General features: G+C 50.8%; 1 protein-coding gene across 2 annotated transcripts in view; it reads right to left on the bottom strand.

The window, feature by feature from the left end:
* CENATAC (centrosomal AT-AC splicing factor) overlaps positions 1-13,428 on the bottom strand; it is a 34,083-nt gene extending 20,655 nt beyond the window's left edge. For both annotated transcript variants that reach the window (XM_040425346.1, XM_040425357.1), the window contains exons 1-3: positions 13,243-13,428; positions 11,157-11,323; positions 2,328-2,426 (exon numbers count right to left, since the gene is read on the bottom strand). In XM_040425346.1, coding sequence (XP_040281280.1) covers positions 2,328-2,426; positions 11,157-11,323; positions 13,243-13,362 — 386 coding nt within the window. In that variant the 5' untranslated portion in view covers positions 13,363-13,428. The remainder of the gene's footprint in view (positions 1-2,327; positions 2,427-11,156; positions 11,324-13,242) is intronic.
* Positions 13,429-22,845: the final 9,417 nt, after the last annotated feature.

Raw genomic sequence — 22,845 nt, 5'->3', positions numbered from 1 at the left:
CTTCCTGTACCACTGCTTGAAGAAGGTGTCTTCCAGAAACTGGCAGTAGGACTGGGAGTTGAGCTTGACTCCATCCTCAACCCGAAAAGGCCCCACAAGCTCATCTTTGATGATACCAGCCCAAACCAGTACTCCACCTCCACCTTGCTGGCGTCTGAGTCGGACTGGAGCTCTCTGCCCTTTACCAATCCAGCCACGGGCCCATCCATCTGGCCCATCAAGACTCACTCTCATTTCATCAGTCCATAAAACCTTAGAAAAATCAGTCTTGAGATATTTCTTGGCCCAGTCTTGACGTTTCAGCTTGTGTGTCTTGTTCAGTGGTGGTCGTCTTTCAGCCTTTCTTACCTTGGCCATGTCTCTGAGTATTGCACACCTTGTGCTTTTGGGCACTCCAGTGATGTTGCAGCTCTGAAATATGGCCAAACTGGTGGCAAGTGGCATCTTGGCAGCTGCACGCTTGACTTTTCTCAGTTCATGGGCAGTTATTTTGCGCCTTGGTTTTTCCACACGCTTCTTGCGACCCTGTTGACTATTTTGAATGAAACGCTTGATTGTTCGATGATCACGCTTCAGAAGCTTTGCAATTTTAAGAGTGCTGCATCCCTCTGCAAGATATCTCACTATTTTTGACTTTTCTGAGCCTGTCAAGTCCTTCTTTTGACCCATTTTGCCAAAGGAAAGGAAGTTGCCTGATAATTATGCACACCTAATATAGGGTGTTGATGTCATTAGACCACACCCCTTCTCATTACAGAGATGCACATCACCTAATATGCCTAATTGGTAGTAGGCTTTCGAGCCTATACAGCTTGGAGTAAGACAACATGCATAAAGAGGATGATGTGGTCAAAATACTCATTTGCCTAATAATTCTGCACGCAGTGTAAACTTAAAAGGAGTTTGCCTGACATGTATTACCAGTCATTTATCAACTCTATGATTGCTGGTGAGAAAAGGGCTCCCAAAGTCCTCTGCATGAATGGCGAATACGAAAAAACAAAAAACAAAAAAAAAAAAAACAACACACACACACACACACACACACACACACACACACACACACACCTCTAAAATTAAAGACACGAGTATAATAAGATCCCAAAGCAGGCTATGAGGACCATACTACACACCCATACATTTTTTTTTTATTTGACCCACTTCCTTTTTTTGACACCTGTTCTCCTAGTTCAAGAAACATGACCGGTTGTCATGTAGAAATGAATGTACCCGTTTTATAGATGAAATATAGGAGGAATTTCATTAAAGGGGTTAACCGATCCTGTAAAAAGCCCCCTGAAATGCCCTGGTCACTCATACAGAACATACTTACCTGGTCCCCGACGCCTGCACGGCCGCTGCTGCATCTCCCCGTCGTGCACATCACAACATCGGGCGACAGGTGGCTGCAGCCAATAGCAGGCCACGACCTTCTTGCTCCCCTAGTGTCATGGGTGACATCACTCGTGATGCAAAGGGACAGGTCACCTTCGCAGCCTGCTATTGGCTGCACCCCCTCATCGCTCGATGCTCTGATCTGCATGACGGGGAGATTAAGCAGCGCAGTGACGTCACCAAAAGGTCCTTTTCTCCCAGGTCCTCAAAGAAGAAGAGAGAAGAGAAGCCGGGCTGCGCGAACAAGTGGATGAGGAGAGTTTAATTTTTATTTATTTTTTTCTAACCCCTCCATCCCTAATTTACTATGCAGTGTGTATTAAGAATGCTATCATTTTCCCTTATAACCATGTTAAGGGAAAATAATAAAATTTACACAACATGCCGATTTTTCTCACGCGCGTGCGTGCAAAATCTATTAAAACGTTTCGCACTCGCGCGGGAAAAATTGCGCATTTTTCCCGCGACGCACCCTATGCGGCCCTCACACGCAACGCCCGTGTGAAAGAGGCCTCACAGATGTCTGGGAAGAGGACCGAGTGCACTAAATCTTGAAGGGAGTCGTCCGCAGTTTTGATTGTGCTCTTTGCATTGAGCAGCTTCACAGGCCCCCTTCTGTTCTGAGAGACAGCTTGCCTAGTGCGGTCAGCTGCTTAATATGGTCAAAACTGCTGACAGACTCCATTTAATGCTTGATCCTTTTGTTCTCTCAGGACATAAGCAGGTCATCGCAACTTACTCCTCTCCCCCCAATGACAATCACATACATGTTTGGCCAAGCATGTATGTCAATGGGGGAGATAGAGCTCTCAGCCAAAATAGCGTTCTGCTGAGAACTACTGAGGGTGTAGGGGTACCTGTAGCCTATATGTTTCACTCTCAGTGCTCAAATAATGCTGTGTACTTGATTTAATACTTTGAGAAGCACTCACCGTTCATATTCATCCTCAGTGAGAATAAACTGTGCCTTCATCTTTACCTCCCCTTGATGTGTCCACCAGTATCGGTTCACTGCTTTGAGGTGTTCTGGTCTGTGAAGAAAATGGTTAACTTTTAAAGATAATTTTACTATTTCTTGTCCTATATAATGTACACCAGAAGCAGATCTGGAGTTAGAGCCCGCACTACAGTCTAGGGCGGCGGGTCAGCAACCTCCAGCACTACACATGAAATTACAACTCCCAGCATCAAGGGCGTAACTACCATAGCGGCAGACCATGCGACTGCTATGGGGCCCAGGGCAAGAGGGGGCCCAGTCTAAGTTGGGGTTATCTCCTCTTGTACAGGAGGTGAAAACTTGGGTCAGGACTATAACCTCTGAAGGAACAACTTTTAACAAATGAGGCAGAGGAAAAATGGCCCAAGGATCATTGAAAAGGGTTTCCTGTGTGGGGGGCCCGGTTTGATCCTTGCTATGGGGTCCTTACTTTTCTATGTACGCCACTGTCCAGTATGCACACTTGCTCGACTGTTCTTGGAACTCCTGTAGAAGTAAATGGAGCATGCTGGGAATTGTAGTTTGACAACAGTTGAAATGCGAGAGGTGGTTGACCCCTGATCTAGAGGATGACTCTGAAATTCTGCTGGAAGCTGTCAACAGGCATATTTCCAGTGGCGTCGCTACATGGGGTCAAGCGGGGGCAATTGCCCCCCTCCCCTAGGTTATTCCTTGCCACCTCGGGTGCCTCCCCGCTAATTCCCCAAGGCAGCTGCGCAGCCTCTTGAGCCCCAATGGCCGGCAAATACTAATGAGCGCTTCCATTATGGAAGCGCTCATTAGTACCGAAGGACCAGGAAGCGGTGAATGCTCTGTACTTACCGCTTCCTGGTCCTCGGCTGTCAGCTGTGCAGGGCTGCGCACAGCGTGAGGGCGCTCTGTGACCAGTTCAGAGCACAGTCGACTGAGGAGAGAGAAAATTGCAGGCGGCGTCCAGGAGCAGGAGAGGTAAGTGGTTTTTTATTTTATAAAAAAATGAGACTGCTGGGGGCTAATGAGAGGCATATGGTCTGATAATGGGGGCTGATAAGAGGCATAATAACAGTGTCATCCACAGATCCCCCATAACACTGCGCCTGCGCACAGAGGAGAGACAGAAAGGAGGGGAAAGAATCCGCGGAAGCGAGCAGAGGACGGCAGACGGCACAGCAGACGACTTAATAGTTTCTTTTGTAAGTAAATTGTTTTATTATAAATGTATCCCTGCATACCGCAATTCTCTCGTATTTTGTAATCTTATTGTTTTTTTCAGTAGTATGATTGAGTGGTGGAAATTATTAGTGCCCCCCATTTTTGACTGTGGTATCTTTGTGCCACCCCTATATATTGTTCCTACAGTCGCCACTGCATATTTCTAACAGGATACTTTAGCGCCTATCAGGCAATCCTCCGTGTTGCAAGGGCAGCACAGAATAGGAGGGGGTGCTGGCGAGTTAAAGGGGTTTTCCATTTTCTGGAAGAAATCGGACAACTCCTTGGGCGTGTCTGAAATAAAATAAAAAAAACGAGATTTTTGTATAACTTACAAGTAAAATCTCTTTCTCGCTCTTTCCTTGGGGGACACAGAAGACCTTGGGTATAGCTCATCTCCATAGGAGGCGTGACACTAAGTGAAGACTGTTAAGCCCCTCCTCCACAGCTATACCCTCAGCCTGGAGAGAGAGGCAGCCAGTTGCGTGTCCAAGTAGTGAGAAAAGGCAAAGTCCAACAAGGAACCAACAAGCCAACTACCCAACGGGTAACAAAAAAACTCGGAAACCGTGCAGAGAAAACAATGAATGGGTGGGTGCTGTGTCCCCCAAGGAAAGAGCGAGAAAGAGATTTTACTGGTAAGTTATACAAAAATCTCGTTTTCTCGCCCAGTTTCCTTGGGGGACACAGAAGACCTTGGGACGTTCAAAAGCAGTCCAAAAGGGGGAGGGACCACAGCACCAAGGTGAAGCACCCGAAAGGCATCAATGAACCGCCGCCTGCAGACCCAGGCGGGCCAAGGCAGCATCTGCCAAAGCCAGAGTATGCACCCTGTAGAACTCAGTAAGGCGTGCAAGGAAGACCTGTGCCCGCCTTGCCCAAATGCATGGCCGAAGCCCAATGCCTCCGGCCCAGGAGGCACCGACCGCTCTGGTGAAATAAATGAATGGTGACACCAAAGGCAGAATCCTGCCCTTGGTGCGGTAACCTCAGCAATAGCCAATCTGATAAAGCGGAGGAAAACCACCCTGGAGTCCGTCAACCCTATGCACGGACCTTCTGGAAACCCAAGAGGCCGAACGTCGACAAGAGTCGGAGATCTCCAAGTAAAAACGGCAAGGCCCAAACAACGTCCAAATCGGTGAAGTGTTGAAGCGAAAAGCAAACAGGAAGGAAGGAAGGAAGGAAGGAAGGAAGGAAGGAAGGAAGGAAGGAAAGAAACAGGATGTAGAACAGCCCTGTCCTGGGAAAAGACAGAAGGCTCGGAACAAAAAGGGGCCATTCAGGCACCCATCAGAGACACGACTGATACGGAAACACAACCGTACAGGACAGAAGGGGTAGAGAGAACTTCTGTAACGGCTCCAAGGACAAGATTGGAGCGCCGAGAGCTCAGTATGTAGTCCCCAGGGCGGTACCGAAGGACAGTACAGAGGAACCAAAGAGCCACTCCGAGGAAGAAGGTCTTGACAGGCCCAGAGGGCCGGGGAACGCTGGAAGAGGAAGAACCGCGCCGACACTTGACACCTCAAGAAAAGGAGTCCCAGTCCCAGGTCCAGGCCAGACTGGAAAAAAAAAAAAAAAAAAAAACAGAACCATGGGGAGAGAGATTCAGAGTGGGGAATGCACAGCTTCCCACAGAAAACCAGACAAAAAACCCTAAGTCTTACAACAGATCCTGGCGAAACACAGCCAGGAGCGGCCATAGCGAACCCGCTGGAGTCGCCTGGCAAGCGGGCGAAAACCCAATGTGATCAGGCGCAGACCAGTAACACGGGCAGAAGGGTCGACAAAAACTGGTCCCGTCGGCCCTCGAGCAACGTTGTTCCGTATCCACCCGAGTGGGGGAGCAGAAGGACAGACGGAAAGGAACCAAAGGATCCGCCAGATGCCAGGACAAGACAGGCTAAAGTCCATGCTGATGTAGCCACGTTGTACAGTCCCGGTGTGGGAGATCAAAGGACAATCTGGATCAAAAGGTAGTCCCCCCAAGTTACCGAGAAGGTAAGTCTACCGCAGGACCATTGCCTTAGAATGGACCACGCAATCTGCACTCAGCGGGAGGACAGAACACGGTAGACTCGGTAAATAGGCACACAGCTAATACAGCCAGTGTGAACAAGGGAGACAGTACGAGGCCAAAAGGAACACCGGAACCATCCACATGAACAACCATGCTCTCCCCAAAGGGGAGGACAGTGAAAGAACAGCCTCTGAAGTCTGGCGGGGCAGAAGCCACATCGGAGTGATCTGTACCGAGCGGGGGCCAAACAGAGCCGGCGAGATAAGGTAGTCGAGACAGAGGCCGGCATAACACCCTCCAACCGAAAGGAGGAGGAGTGGGCAACAGGGAAGCCATAGGACAGCTCAAAAGCAGAACCCTGCTACACTGTGAGACGCCCGGTTCACCGCATCGCAGAAGGCGAATACCCTGAAGAACCCAAGGCGGAGGTCCTCCGGACCTGGGTACTCGAGCACCCAAGAGAAGTTGGGTGACCTTCCCGAGAAGAGCTGCCCGAACCTGGTAGCAGATCAGACTGAAACGTAGAGGCGCCAAGAGGAAGGACTCATACCACACTGCATCCGAAGAGGAGGAAATTGCAGCAGGCAAGGGAACCGCAGTCCTGCCAGAGCCACGAAGAATTCGAGGGGCGCTGCAGACAACAGCACTCTCGACCATGTGACCACTAGCGCAGGGAAGCAATGCCGCGGAAGGACGAATGGGCACGCATCTAGGACCCATGAACACTCCCTGGGATGAAAGGCCAACTAAATTAATGAGTACCACCCAGCTCGGTGCAGCAGAGAGCAATAGAGCCTGTCCGGGTCAGGTGGACAGAATGAACTCCTTAGAGACGAGTGCAAGGCTTGCGGCAAGCATTGAATCCCAAGAAAACAAAAGTATGCCGCAGGAAGCAGGTGAGGCATACGTACGAGCAGTCCCATAAGCAGTGAGAAGGCCAACCCACCTACAGGAGGAGAAGGCATACACGGCCCAAACAACGCACAAGAACGTCCGCTCACTGCAAAAAGGTTACTCAGCGAAAAAGGGGGCTCGCCACAGCATGTACAGAATTGCAAAGTGCAACCTGAAAGGGAGTTATGCACAAGCCTAGTATAGCATGCGATGGAACGCAATCAGTCCGCCCCGAAAGGGGGGGGAAAATTGTACCTGGCAAACTGCAGTCGGCAAGAGTGCAAAGGCCCGTCCCAAAAGGGAGTGATGCCTAAGGCCGTACCTACTTCAGAGAAGCAGGACATACCCTATAATCCAGCAGGAACGCAGGAGGTCCACCTAGTGAAAGGGGAACATGCACAGGGGTATCCTAGCATTAAGTGAATGTGCAATAATACACCCAACACTGAACTCAGCGAGAGTGCAACTACTCTGCCCATGAAGGGGGACATGTACAAGTCCAGCACAGCCATACAAGGACAGCCGTGAATCTCATGAGCGTGCCAAATTCTGCCCATGGAATGAGGGGTGGTCACGCACAAGGCCAGCGCCGTATCCAATGGAAGTGCAAGCGTTCCACCCATGTTAGAGGGCCATTCTCATGGCCCGCAATGTATCCGTTGAGAGTGTAGCATGCCACCCAGAAAAAAAAAAAAAAAAAAAGGGGGGGATAATGCACATAGCCAGCATCTCATCCAGGGAGAGTGCGAGCACCCCGCCATGTATGGGAGTCATACACATGGCCAGCAACGTACCGGCGAGAGACAAACACAGTCAGTGAGAATGTGTGTATGTCGCCTGAGGAAGGAAGGCATGCCCCTGGCTGGCCGCGAATCCAGCGAGAGTGCATACACCGCCCACGGAAGAGGAGTCATGCATATGGCCGACAGCTGCAAGCACCCTGCCATGTATGGGGTACATGCACATGGCCAGCAACGTACCTGCGAGAAAACATGTATGTATGCTGCCTGAGGGAAGGAGGCATATCCAAGGCCGGCAGCGAATCCAATGAGAGTGCAGCATACCGCCTATGAAAGGGGGTCATGCCTATGGCCGGCAGCGAAACCAGTGAGAGTGCAGCATAGCAACATAGTACATAACATAGTACATAAGTACATCATAGCACATCAGTGAGAGTGCAGCGTTCCGCCTATGGAAGGGGGTCGTGCACATAGCCAGTACCGTATCCGGTGAGAGTGCAGTATTCCGCCTAAAAAGGGGGGTCACGCACATGATCGGCAACCGATCCAGTAAGAGTGCAGCGTTCCGCCTAGAGAAGGGGGTCACGCACATGGCCGGCAGCGAATCCAGTGAGAGTGCATACACCGCCCACGGAAGAGGAGTCATGCATATGGCCGACAGCTGCAAGCACCCTGCCATGTATGGGGTACATGCACATGGCCAGCAACGTACCTGCGAGAAAACATGTATGTATGCTGCCTGAGGGAAGGAGGCATATCCAAGGCCGGCAGCGAATCCAATGAGAGTGCAGCATACCGCCTATGAAAGGGGGTCATGCCTATGGCCGGCAGCGAAACCAGTGAGAGTGCAGCATAGCAACATAGTACATAACATAGTACATAAGTACATCATAGCACATCAGTGAGAGTGCAGCGTTCCGCCTATGGAAGGGGGTCGTGCACATAGCCAGTACCGTATCCGGTGAGAGTGCAGTATTCCGCCTAAAAAGGGGGGTCACGCACATGATCGGCAACCGATCCAGTAAGAGTGCAGCGTTCCGCCTAGAGAAGGGGGTCACGCACATGGCCGGCAGCGAATCCAGTGAGTGCTGCGTTCCGCCCATAGAAGGGGGTCACGCACATAGTCGGCAGCAAATCCAAAGAGAGTGCAGCGTTCCGCCTAAGGAAGGGGGTCGTGCACATGGCCAGCACCGTATCCGGTGAAGGTGCAGTATTCCGCCTAAGAAGGGGGTCATGCACATGGCCAGTCGGCAGCCAGGGAGAGTGCAGTATCCCGCCTAGGAGGGGGGGGGTGCACATGGCAGGCACCTAAACTGGAGAGGGTGATGAATGCTGCCTATGGAAGGGCCGCATGCACTTGGCCAGCGCCGTATCCTGGAAGAGAGCAAGAAAACTGCCTAAAAGGGGAAATGCCCTAGCAGCGACGCAGGCTGGGAGCGCAACACCATGCCGCCTGTGGAAAGAGGTCATGCAGCACTCTGATGAGGCTGCAGCATCCTGCGCAGTCCAATAGAAATCAGTTATCTATTATTCTTTTTTTTTTTTTTTTTTCATTTATATATTTTAAACATAGCCTCTCTGAGGTTAAAGGGGAGCCACCATATAGGGGCACAGATCGTCTGCGAGTCAGGAAAAAAAGGGGGCCAACCATACAGGCCCATTGGGAGCCGGCCTGTACCCAAAGGGTTAACAGGGATCCGGCCTGGAGAGCGGCGCTGCGATCCCCTGGGGGCGGAGGAACCTCCAGGCGGGAAGAATTCGCGCCTGGAGAAGTTCCCGCCCTCTCCACCAGAGGCCGGAATTTTGCGGCCTAGTAGGCCGCGAAGCCGGGGACTAAATTTGCGGCGCCCGGCCCTTATGTACCGCCGGGACCTGAGGCGGAATGCGCTTCAAACCGGCCGCGGGTGCCCACCCCGCGGGCCGGTCGGAATTGCGGCCCAGCAGGCCGCGAAGCCTGGGACAAAATTTGCGGAGCCCCGCCGACCGGCACCGACGGACGGACGGGCCTGCTGGGGCCTAGTCAAGCCCAATGCCGGCCGCGGGAGCCCACCCCGCCGGAAGAGTCAGGGGCCCGGAATGGCGGCTCGCCGGCCGCGGGAGCCCACCCCGGCGGCCGGAAGAGTCAGGGGCCCTGAATGGCGGCTCGTCGGCCGCGGGAGCCCACCCCGCCGCCGGAAGAGTCAGGGGCCCTGAATGGCGGCTCGTCGGCCGCGGGAGCCCACCCCGCCGCCGGAAGAGTCAGGGCCCGGAATGGCGGCCTAGCAGGCTGCGGAGCCTGGGCTAAAATTTTTGCGGCGCCCGGCCGCACCTGAATCTTAATGCTGGCCGGAGGCGAGGCCTTGCTCCACAGCCTCAGGCCTTGAGCAACCCTCCGGTAAGGAGATGGGGGGACCCAGAGACCGGGTGCCTGTGCGGATAGAGGAGCAGCTTCTGCAGCTAGCTGTGCTAGCTGCATGTCCTATGAGGGCCAGGAAAGGGGGGGGGGGAGGCAGGGAGCAGATTGTCGATCTGCGGCACCCCAGGGGCCAGCCAAGGTCCAGCAGTGACAGAAGGGTCCAGAGGCCCAGTATGGGGGTCAGGCACGCAGGAGACCAGGGTGGGGGACGTAGGGCTGGAGAAGCCTCTCTCTTATCACAGCCGTCTTCACCCTCGGTCCATTCCAGCAGGGTCGCCCCTTCAGCTACTGGCACCGTAGTGGCAGGACGCTGGAAGAGGGACTTGGCGTGCGGGCGACCCTTGCACTGGCGGGATGCAGGGGAGCTGGGCTGCCCTGATCCACCTTGCCTTCTGTGGGGGAGGCAGCAGTGCGGGTGACCGGCACTGGCGCAGCTCAACCCCGGGAAAACAGAGAGGTCTAGTGCGTCTCTGTTGTCCCTGATGATCTGGAACAAAAAGAAAAGAAAAAAGTAAAAATCTAAAATTTAAACAAGGAGAAAACAGCCCTGCAGAGCAGGGAGTGTCTTGCCTCCTTGGACACTAAGCAAAAACTGTCTCTCTCTCCAGGCTGAGGGTATAGCTGTGGAGGAGGGGCTTAACAGCTTTCACTTAGTGTCACGCCTCCTATGGAGATGAGCTATACCCAAGGTCTTCTGTGTCCCCCAAGGAAACTGGGCGAGAAAACACAAACACATTGCTGCTCCTGTTCTCCCAGCAGCAGGGTGACGCATCACATCAAGGAGTGACCGCTGCAGCCAATCACTGGCCTCAGGCAGGCTGCAGTGGTCACGCATTGTCGATGTGATGTCACTGCTGCATCCAGGTCAGCAGAACCAAGCCGGGAGAAATGGAGTGGGATCGGCAAGGTGGGTAACGGTCTGGTTTTTATTTTATTTCAGCCACTACGTGAAAGTTTTCTGGTTTCCTTTTAAAATCAGAACACCCATTTGAGGAATATGTTGTTTTATATGACTCGATTCAGTATGTTAAATTTTAAATTGTAAAAAGTAGTTTAAAGGGGTTTTCTGAGACTTCTATACTGATGACCTCTCCTCTGGACAGGTCCTCAGTATGTGATCGTGGTGGTCTCACACCCAGGACCCCTGCGATCAGCTGTTTGAGAAGGCACGAGCGCTTGCAGTAGCACTCAGGCCTTCTCACAGCTTTTCCTAGGCCAGTGATGTCATGTTCATCGGTCACGTGGCCTAGGAGCAGCTCAGCCCCATAGAAGTGAATGGGGCTGAGCGCGATACCAAACACAGCCGCTATACAATGTACGGCGCTGTGCTTGGTGAGCTTAGAGAAGGCCGCGGCGCTTACCGGACAAAAAAGAAAAAAAAAAAAAAAAAAAAAACTTTTTCGGGGGTCAATCCAAGTGCAGGTTTGCCACAGGGTCCAGAGATATGCATAGGCACCCATTCAGTTTCCCCTTATTTACTGGTATCTATAGGACCCCAGCCAGTACTGTACATTACTGTACCTCCTCATGTGCTCCAGCATCCCTCCGTACAGGACGGTCAGGTCGCCATCACTCGTGTGTTTTCTCACTTCTTCCTCACAGCAGTGACACCAGAACTTCTGCTCATGCTCCTGGGGGTCATACCTTACGACTGTGGCAGCCTTGATCATTTTACGTGCAGCTGCCACCTAGACGGAAGCCACATACGGAAGGAAAATGTTAACTTACTGTATATCAAGTGCTGCTCTAGTCATTCTTAAAGGGGCTTTCCTGTAAGGCTTCTCGCACACGACCGTGTATGCCGTCCGTGAGCGGGCCATTTGTCCCGGAGCGGCATTGATCGTGCGCACGGGAGTACACAGCATCATAGATTACAATGATGCTGTGCACGTCAGGCCGCCCGTGGGGCTATTGTCGCTCACTGATAATATCACATGAGTGCAGGCCGCGGGCGGCTCGACGTGCACGGCATTACGGAGGGCATACGGTCATATGCAAGTGTCCTCAGCATAGCGTCTGAAACTGAAGATTTATACTGCATTGGCAGGGGATCTCAATACCGGAATTAAACGGATTAAATGCATCCGTTCCGTTAGGATGCAGTTGTGAGAAATCAAAACGGAAAAAAACGGATCCGTGACTAAATACATTGAAAGTCAACGGGTGACAGATCAGTTTTTTAGGCTCCTAAAAAATGGATCTGTCACCATTAACTTACATTGTTTTCAGTGATGGATACGTTTTTTTTCCCCATTTTTATAACCGGATACAAAACCGCAGCTTGCAGCGGTTGTGTGTCCGGTCACAAAACGGAAGAGATCCTGATGCACCCGGAATGGATTTCTTTCCATTCAGAATGCATGGGGACAAACGTTTTTATCCGGTATTGAGATCCTTTGTCGGATCTCAATACCGGAAAATAATGCAAGTGTGAAAGTAGCCTTAGCTGGATTGGTGCATGAGACCATTCCCATGAGCAAGCCGGATGTATATGGCGCAGGGACGGGAAAATGGAGAGAGAGGAGGCAGTCCAGAACGGACACTTTAAATGGAGCCTCTGTCCATATGCGGCAGCCATGCTGGGTTCCAGTGAATGGAGCTGAGCTGCAGTAACCTGGTACGACCACTAGATTTGCGTCCTGCTCCATTTACGCTACAGCTACACTGGTCGTAAGACAGCCGTCACAGCCAGGTTCTCCGAGTAGCAGTGATCCCAACACAGCTGGATTTCTTGCGACGGGCACGGCGATACCATTAATTTCTATGGGATCATCACTACTCGGCATACTTGGCGACTAGTGTCGCCATGGCGTTAAAGTATTAGTTGTAGCACCAGAGGCTGCAGGGAACGGCAGACAGGTGGGGGTGGCGGGAGTAAGGCCCCCACCATGCTGATATTGGCCTATCCTGAGAATAGGCCATTAAAATCCTTAACCTGGAAAACCCCTTTAAGGGCATCAGTTACATGGCTGCCCCTTCCTCTGAGGTGTCAATCTAGACAACCCAAGGATAGTGTTGAGCGAACTTGTTTTTTAAGTTCGGCTTCTAAAGTTCGGGTTATCGAAGAATCCCGTTATGGATTCTAAATTCCGTTATGGTCCGTGGTAGCAGAATCCATAACGGGATACTTCGATAAACCGAACTTTGAACGCAGAACTTAAAAACACAAGTTCGCTCAACACTACCCAAGGTCCAACTTATTTTGGGCTACAGAGGGAGCCGCTTCTCTATAGCATAATTTTATATCGGTTACAAACTCACAAACATAAAAATTCTCCTACAAACTGTCTAAAATATAAAACTGGTTTGTTGCCCATAGCAGCCAATCACAAGGCTGCTTTCACTTGCCGAGCGCACCTAAAGAAACGAAAGCAGAGCTGTGATTGGTTGCTATAATCTTCTCGACTGTAGTAACTAGCGAAACAGTAAAATTGGAGTGGTTACCTATGACAGCCAATAGGATTTCAGTTCTTATTTATACCTGGCAGTTGGAGATTTAAAGCTGTAACGTGATTGGCTGCTACAATCCCATTATGCTAATTGCAGCACTCGGCCTGTGCCATTCAGTACAGAGGGTTGTAACCGCAGCCATCATTATATATATCACCTTATCACTGAAGGCACGGAGGATACTCGTCAGCCGCTGCCGGTGTCCCTTCTCGTAGACATGTTTCCGCCTGCTGGAGAACACCGTCCTGCGACACACCACGCACTCGTACACCACCATCTTCCCAATAAGATTCAGCTGCTCCCCTTCCCCTCAGTGTAGAATCCAAACACCTCAGTTCCTGTCCTCTATGGCAACGCCCACTCAATACCATGTGATCACACAGCAGCCAATTGCAAAGCGCGTGTTGCTTTATAAGCAGGCAGCAGCGGCGGAGCTGGCAGTGTAGTTGTTGTGCGCAGTGTGTGTGACAGGAGATTGTGTGTCCCTGCTACAACGCGGCGTCCAGTACGGTCACGCGAACGTAGTGTCAGGTCGGGTTCAGATGTATCATCATTTACTGGATATGGAGTTTAGAAAACCATATCCGCACGGAGCGCACAGGGGAATATGAGCATGTTGCAGATTATGCAACGCAAATCATGGTAAAAACTGCATGTAATGTGGAATTTCCTGCATCTGGAGTTGCTATACGGATACGGTCACATATCGTGCCAAAATCCGCCCCAAATAGCGTGGATTTGCCGCAGCGTGAGCGCATGAACACGCGGATTCTGCACCAAAAGCTCTTGCAGGTCATCTCCATTGATTTCAAAGGGAAAACTGCTTGCTCTCATGCACACCACTGTTTCCAGTTTGCGGTCCGGATACCGGACAAGAAAAGGACATGTTCTATCATGTGTAGAACCATAGAAATGGAATTGCCCCCACATATGCCCGGGCCCCTCACACTGATTCTACCTACCTGGCTCCCCGCGTCACCCCTGGTCCCCGCACGGCCGCTGCTGCTTCTTCCTGTGCGCGGATGAAAACATCTGGTGTTGGGGGGGGGGGGGAAGGAGCAGCCAATGGCAGGCGGTGTTATGGGGACAAGCCTCCCTAGTATCGCGGGTGACAGTAGGGAGGCTCGTCTCCGTCACCGCCTGCCATTGGCTGCCCCCTTTCTCCCGACATCGCATGTTTTCATCTGTACAGTGCAGGGAGCGAGGTAAGTAGAATCAGTGTGAGGGGCCCGGGCATATGGTGGGGGGAAGGGGGCATTTTTTTAGCCTCGGATAACCTCATTAATAAAAACTGTTTTAAAAAAAAAAAAAAAAGCCAGTGTGGGAAAATAAGAGACGCGACCATTCTTCATGCAGGTTCTGTGACGACTCCAAATCTAATCTTCCCATTGAAAAGGACGAAATCTAAAACCGTGTCAAAAACGACACCTGATAAAGACGCCCTAAATTAGGGCATTTAAGATACACTCTGGTGTTCAAAATCAATGTACCCCCCCGCCCCCCAGGGGTTAATATCCACGCGTGGCTGAGAGACTAGACGGTGACACATAGATGGTCAATGCAATCTCTAACTTTTATTACATGGGGGAAGCGTATATACATCTTCAGAAGAGGGCAGTCCTCACTGAGGCTTAAACATTGTTTCATTGGTCAAAAAGGAAGAAGAGATAAGAGAGAGGAGATAACACCCTGGCATCTGCGCACTGGGCCCTACTTTGGAATGTGAACTAATGTAAACATCTGGTTACCATCGCCATTTTGTAATGGCTTCTATTCTAACAATAATACTGCATACGTCATATGTGACACTTCAAAGAGGTGCTTCTCTATAGGCAGTGGATAATATATACATATCATCAAGCCATATGATTGGCTTATGCACTCCTTCACTCTCTATATAGCTCCCTTGTAGGGACGCCTGTACAAGGATGAGAAATCAGACACTTCTCACAGCACAGCTCTTTGCCCCCCCCCCCCCCCCTCTTCTGCAGTCTTGAAACAAAGAGGGGGGTGGGTGGGCACTTGGAGAAGAAAAAGTTAACTCATTACAGTCCTAGAGATACAAAATATAGAATAAAATTCACACATCTTTAACAGTCCGGACTGTTAAAGACAACGACAGCCCTTGTGCCCATCCCCTAGTTATAAGACACTCCCATGGAAGATGAGAAGTCCTGTTTTCCAGTCTACTAATTCCGCGATAGGAAAAGTTGGATACTTCTGTAAGCCAAAATGCAGAGTAACATCAAGCGGCATTGGGTGGTTCAGTGGTGCCAACCATAGGTAGTGTTCCTTTGGCATTGCTACAGCTCTGATGTCAAACGCCTCATTGAAGTGAGGAAAAAGTAAGTCTACCACCCTGTGATGGGCCTGCAGAGTCTATGGGACCCAGATCCCAGAAGAGAGAGTGTTGTGCTGTGTGTGGTACTCCTCGTCCACACCACACGAGAGGATTGTATTCTATGTTGACCATGCCCGGGTCACTGTCCGTCCCCACAGACACCCATGTTTTTTGTTATAAGGCGAACACAAAGACAGGGAGGGGGGGGGGGGAGTTAGATCAAGATTAGGAAACAGGGAATTCAGTATCGCCTCTACTTTTAAACATTTTTAGCAGATTTATTCTGGCCCAATGATATCCCTCACTCTGGGTGATAAAGAAGTAGTCCCGTTTTTGATTGATACTGGAGCAGCCAAGACAGTTGTGCACAGCAAACATGGCCTCCCCTGATTTACTCCCCAAGGACACCAGTCTTTGGGTAGAAGTGGATGGGAAAGTAGTACGCTCCCTTCTCAACAAAACCATCCATATTAGATTTGCCCCTAACCAAGATGCGCTTCCCCGTTTGCTGGTCAGTGGTAACGCCCCTTGTTGCCTCCTAGGTGCAGATTTGCTTGCAAAAGTACATGCTGGTATCTCACATCAGGAGGACGGCACTGTGAAGCTTACAGGTGCCCTCAACGACCAGGAACTTTGTTTGTTGGCCATTGGTGATAAAATTCCCTGGTCCATTTTTGTATCAGTACTCCCAGAAGGGGAAAAAAGCAAAACCACTCACCATTGGATGGTACATGACCTACATGCCGTTAATGAGGCCACAGTTTCTAACACCCACAGCGTGCCCAATACACACACCTTGTTGGCTCAGGTTCCCATTACCCCCACTCACTCCACTGTGATTGATTTGTCCTTTAGTCCCTACCGCCTCACAGATGAGGTGGTAGATGCTTTTTATGCCTAGAACTGGCAATTTTGTGTTCCCCCACAATGTACTATCAGATTATTACATTTAGATTGTATTGTTATAAAGTGTGGTGCCCTAACTCTTCCCTCCCCCCTTGGTCCAGAGGCAACAGGGTGGCTGGGTCCAAAGTATTACACCTTTGGAGAGCAACATTGTCAGGCAACAAAATGGAACACTGCATTCTCAAATAACGAGCAACAAAACAATCATTTGGGTTGTACGTTCATGAGGATAGATGTAATATCACCATCACTTTGTGGTTCAGAACTATCTCAGAGCTTTCATCAAACATAGCTAGTACAACTACTACAGCTCTGATGCTTAAAGGGGCACCTCTGGCCACGGGATCAAGTCTGACTGAATAATATGTTACGGGGCGTTATTGCTGGCCATGCAGTTGGGTGAGGACAGCTGAGTCATGGCCACTCACTTCATAACAATACAATCTAAATGTAATAATCTGATAGTACATTGTGGGGGAGCACAAAATTGCCAGTTCTAGGCAAAAAAAGCATCTACCACCTCATCTGTGAGGCGGTAGGGACTAAAGGACAAATCAATCACAGTGGAGTGAGTGGGGGTAATGGGAACCTGAGCCAACAAGGTGTGTGTATTGGGCACGCTGTGGGCGTTAGAAACTGTGGCCTCATTAACGGCATGTAGGTCATGTACCATCCAATGGTGAGTGGTTTTGCTTTTTTCCCCTTCTGGGAGTACTGATACAAACATGGACCAGGGAATTTTATCACTAATGGCCAACAAACAAAGTTCCTGGTCGTTGAGGGCACCTGTAAACTTCACAGTGCCGTCCTCCTGATATGAGATACTAGCATGTACTTTTGCAAGCAAATCTGCACCTAGGAGGCAACAAGGGGCGTTACCACTGACCAGCAAACGGGGAAGCGCATCTTGGTTAGGGGCAAATCTAATATGGATGGTTTTGTTGAGAAGGGAGCGTACTACTTTCCCATCCACTTCTACCCAAAGACTGGTGTCCTTGGGGAGTAAATCAGGGGAGGCCATGTTTGCTGTGCACAACTGTCTTGGCTGCTCCAGTATCAATCAAAAACGGGACTACTTCTTTATCACCCAGAGTGAGGGATATCATTGGGCCAGAATGAATCTGCTAAAAATGTTTAAAAGTAGAGGCGATACTGAATTCCCTGTTTCCTAATCTTGATCTAACTCCCCCCACCCTCCCTGTCTTTGTGTTCTCCTTATAACAAAAAACATGGGTGTCTGTGGGGACGGACAGTGATCCGGGCATGGTCAACATGGAATACAATCCTCTCGTGTGGTGTGGACGAGGAATACCACACACAGCACAACACTCTCTCTTCTGGGATCTGGGTCCCACAGACTCTGCAGGCCCATCATAGGGTGGCAGACTTACTTTTTCCTCACTTCAATGAGGCGTTTGACATCAGGGCTGTAGCAATGCCAAAGGAACACTACCTATGGTTGGCACCACTGAACCACCCAATGCCGCTTGATGTTACTCTGCATTTTGGCTTACAGAAGTATCCAACTTTTCCTATCGCGGAATTAGTAGACTGGAAAACAAAACAGGACTTCTCATCTTCCATGGGAGTGTCTTATAACTAGCGGATGGGCACAAGGGCTGTCGTTGTCTGTAACGTCCACCCCTATCCTCCTCCCTCCGCTCTGAGTCATCTAAGTCCACCCCGTTCAGTCGGATGCTGTGGTCCTCCTTTTGTCCGTCAGTAATCTGCCAGCTGTCCATTAGAACAGAGCTCTGATGTTAAGCACAACACTTAACATGTAACACATAACTTCAAACATTGAAACAAACAGATCTGACAATACAGACATGAACACACAAAGGGCCCATAAGAAACTTTTCATTGACTTCGATAAAAAAAAATGTACAGCTTGATCAATGCTGTTGGCACCAATAAAAACCAAAAACTTCCAAGAAAAAGAAAATAAAATCCTCAATGCGCATATTATTTAAAAAACAAATACCGTACTCCATACGCATTCATATACATTTTCATGTACTAATTTTCATTAACAGCTCATAACCACGCCCTTACACATAAAATATGAATTGCATTCACAGCTCTGCTAAAAACATCCATCAGTCACAAAGCCACACCCATTCACATTCCACTGAATCATTTATGTCTTCCAACCTAGCCACACTGTTTTCATCCCAAAAACTTGTAGCACAGACAAACACAGCTTTCCTGGAAACAGATAGCCACACTACACCCAGAATTGCTGATGGTCTGTCGCTGAAAGACAATATACATGTTGTAATCATACAGTCATTTTGTTAAAAGCTGGATTCCCACAGTACACTGCTTGGGAAAGAAGCAAGAAGAGAAAACAAAAAAGATTATTGAACAATTCTTTGTCTTCTATAATAATCTTACACATATAACATCACTTACTCTGCATGATTCCCTGCCCCCATGATTCCCTCCCCCCTTTCCCTGCTCCTCTTATCTCAGGAATGTTTCTGTGTGAAGGTCGGGGGGGGGGGAAATGAATTTCTCTATTTCACAGTTCCTGACCATCTTTTTGGATCTTCCCTATTTAACCAGTTCATTTCTGAACATTTAACACAAGAGCCTTTCTGATTGCAGATACTGGGGCACTTTCTTTCTTGCTAATGCCATCAATTATCATCCTGATACTGCTCTGTTTTCTCACTCGTTAAAACTCCCCCTTCAACATCACTGGAGTTCTGATGCCCTCAGTCTGTAAGTGTCACGGAACCATGAACCAGACGTACAACAAGAGATAAGTGAAAATAAGAAGGCTTTATTGAAAATAAAGCTGTAAAGCAAAAGTCCAAACGGATGGTGAAACCGAGCAGAGTCTTTGCGAAGCCAGAGGTCAGGAACCAGAAGGGTAGTCAGACGAAGCCAGGATCAGGAACCAGCAGGGTAGTCAGACGAAGCCAGGATCAGGAACCAGCAGGGTAGTCAGACGAAGCCAGGATCAGGAACCAGAAGCAGCAGCAGTCTTAGAAGCATGTGAACACAAGAGGACCAAGCAAGGAACTGAAGCCACAGACCTCCTATATATATGAGCTAGGCATCCAGCTCCTCCCAGTGGGAAGGAGGAGCCGCAGGGTGGAAGGCTACAAGAAACCCAGAAACCAAGATGGCCGCCAGCACATGTCAAACGAAGGAGAACAGCAGGAAGGTAAGACCATGACAGTACCTCCCCCTCAAGGGCCCCTCCTCCGCGGAGCACAAAACGGTTTCTGAGGGAAGCGTGCGTGGAAGGCTCGGAGCAAGGCAGGAGCATGGACATCTGCGGAGGAAACCCAGGAACGCTCCTCTGGACCATAACCACGCCAATGGACCAAAAACTGCAACCGACCGCGGACCAGGCGTGAGTCCAGGATATTGCTCACCTCATATTCCTCACGATTGCCCACTTGGACCGGACGAGGCCGAGGAACCGAGGAAGTGAAACGATTACACACCAGTGGCTTCAACAGGGAGACATGAAACACGTTGGAGATCCGCATGCCAGGAGGAAGCGCAAGGGCATAGGCTACCGGGTTTACCCTGCGAAGCACTCGGAAGGGACCAACAAAGCGAGGCGCCAGCTTGGGAGTGGGCACTCGAAGGTTGCGGGTGGACAACCATACACGGTCTCCGACCTGGTAGGAAGGAGCAGGCGCTCGTCTGCGATCAGCCTGGAGTCTCTGGCGCTGCGCAGAGACCTCAAGGGACTTCTGGATCTGTACCCAAGAAGCACGTAGGACGGAAAGGTGATCCTCCACAGCCGGAATATCCTGGGGAGAGAATACCTCCGGTAACACGGCAGGTTGGAACCCATAATTGGCCATGAAGGGAGACGTCCCAGAGGAAGAGTTCACCGCCGTGTTCCTGGCAAACTCAGCCCAAGGCAGGAGGTCAACCCAATTGTCTTGGTGATCGGAGACATAGCAACGAAGGAATTGCTCCAAGGCCTGATTGGATCGTTCTGCGGCCCCATTGGACTGAGGGTGGTAGGCCGAGGAGAAGGAGAGATGAATCCCCAACTGGGAGCAAAAGGCGCGCCAGAACCTGGACACAAACTGACTCCCCCGATCCGACACAATCTCCTTGGGCAAACCGTGCAACCGGAAGACCTCCCTGGCAAAAATCGTGGCCAACTCTTGTGCAGAGGGTAACTTCTTGAGAGGAACACAGTGGCACATTTTGGAAAACCGATCCACAATCATGAGAATGACCGTATGGCCTCGGGATGCAGGGAGGTCCACAATGAAATCCATCCCCAGGTGTGACCATGGGCGCTCCCCGGTGGCTATGGGTTGCAGAAGGCCCAACGGAAGGTGCCGAGGGGACTTACTCTGGGCACAAACGGAGCATGCCGCTACATATGCGGCGATGTCGGAACGTAGGGAAGGCCACCAGAACAGACGTGAAACAGCCCAGGACAGCTGATTCTTTCCAGGATGCCCCGCGGTCTTGGAGTTATGGTAGGTTCGCAACAACCGAGTGCGCAACTCCTCAGGCACAAAACATCTGCCGTTGGGTCTCCCAGAGGGAGCACCAGATTGAGCCGCCAAAATCTGCTCACCCAGGGGAGAGGTCAGGCTGGTGCGAATGGCGGCCAGGATCTGATTCGGAGGTATGACCGAAGTCGGAATCGACTCCTCCCTGGACAGCTCGGAGTACTGCCGTGATAAGGCATCCGCCCTGATGTTCTTGGAACCGGGTAGGTAGGAGACCACGTAATTAAAACGTGACAAGAACAGAGCCCATCTGGCCTGACGTGGTGTCAATCTCTTGGCCTCAGAAAGGTAGGTCAGATTCTTGTGGTCCGTCAGGATGAGAACCGGAACCACCGAACCCTCGAGCAAGTGCCTCCATTCTTTAAGGGCCTGCACGATGGCCAATAACTCCCTGTCACCAATCTGATAGTTGCACTCCGCGGGAGACAGTTTCCGGGAGTAAAACCCACAGGGAAGCAGAGGACCCTCTGGTGTTCTACGCTGAGACAGAAGGGCGCCTACTCCCGTCTCAGACGCGTCCACCTCGAGGACAAAGGGCAACCCAGGGTTGGGATGCGACAGAATCGGAGCCGACACAAAGGCGGACTTTAGGGCCTCAAAAGCTCGGATGGCCTCGAGCGGCCAGACCTGGGAATTACTGCCCTTCCTGGTCAGATCCGTGAGAGGCTTGGCCAGCATGGAAAAGTCCCTGATGAACTTCCGATAATAATTGGCGAAGCCCAAAAAGCGCTGCAGGGAACGAAGACCACTGGGCTGGGGCCACTGTAAGACAGCCGAAACCTTCTCAGGATCCATGGAGAACCCCTCAGCGGAAATGATGTAACCTAAGAAGGTTACCTGGGATCGGTGAAATTCGCATTTCTCAAGCTTACCGAACAGCTTGTTCTCTCGTAACCGTTGCAACACTCGTCTGACATCCAGAATGTGGGCCTCCATGGATTCAGAATATACCAAGATGTCATCCAAATAGACCACCACACACTGCTGCAACAGGTCACGGAAAACATCGTTGATGAATTCCTGAAAGACTGCGGGCGCATTGCACAACCCAAAGGGCATAACCAAGGATTCATAATGACCGGTCCTGGTGTTAAACGCGGTCTTCCACTCATCGCCCGCCTTGATCCTTACCAGGTTATATGCCGCCCTCAGGTCGAGTTTGGTAAAGACCGTGGCCCCTTTAAGGCGATCGAACAGCTCGGAAATCAAGGGTATCGGGTAAGCGTTCTTGATCGTGATGCGATTGAGACCCCTGTAATCGATGCAAGGCCTCAACTCACCGCCCTTCTTTTTCACAAAGAAAAATCCAGCCCCTGCCGGGGACGAGGATTTGCGAATGTGTCCGCGTGAAAGCGCCTCCCTCACGTACTCCTCCATGGCCTCATTCTCCGCTACCGACAGTGGATAGACTTTGCCACGAGGAGGAACGGCACCAGATTGTAACTCTATGGCACAATCGTATGGGCGGTGCGGAGGTAGGGCAACCGCGCGCACCTTATCGAATACATCCCGGTACTCCTCATATTCAGGAGGCAACAGAGAGTCCGAGGAAGTACACAGCAACTTGACAGACCCATGGATGCAACTAGCCCCACACTGCGGTGACCACGAGAGGATCTTGGCCGATCTCCAATCGAAAGTCGGATTATGCTTCTGGAGCCAGGGGTACCCCAAGACCACCGAGTAGTGTGGAGACGAAATAACCTGGAGGCAGACCGACTCTCTGTGAACGGCACCAATGGCTATCCCCACTGGAAGGGTCTCATGAGTCACGTGTGGCGGCAGAAGGGGTCTGCCGTCTATCGCCTCAAGAGCCAGTGGGGAACCTCGAGCCTGCAGAGGAATGGAATTGGCGGCAGCGAACACACTATCAATGAACAAACCACCAGCACCAGAGTCCACCAACGCCTGGGTCGTCACCGAGCCCCCGACCCAGGAGAGGACAACAGTGATCAGTGGTTTGTCAACACGGGAAACCGGGGACGAGGAGACTCCACCCAAGATCTGCCCC

This window comes from Bufo bufo, chromosome 1 (genome assembly GCF_905171765.1).
Source record: "Bufo bufo chromosome 1, aBufBuf1.1, whole genome shotgun sequence".
NCBI classification, from domain to species: domain Eukaryota; kingdom Metazoa; phylum Chordata; class Amphibia; order Anura; family Bufonidae; genus Bufo; species Bufo bufo.
The sequence above is the reverse complement of the archived record's forward strand: the minus strand, read 5'-3'. Positions and strand labels throughout refer to the sequence as shown.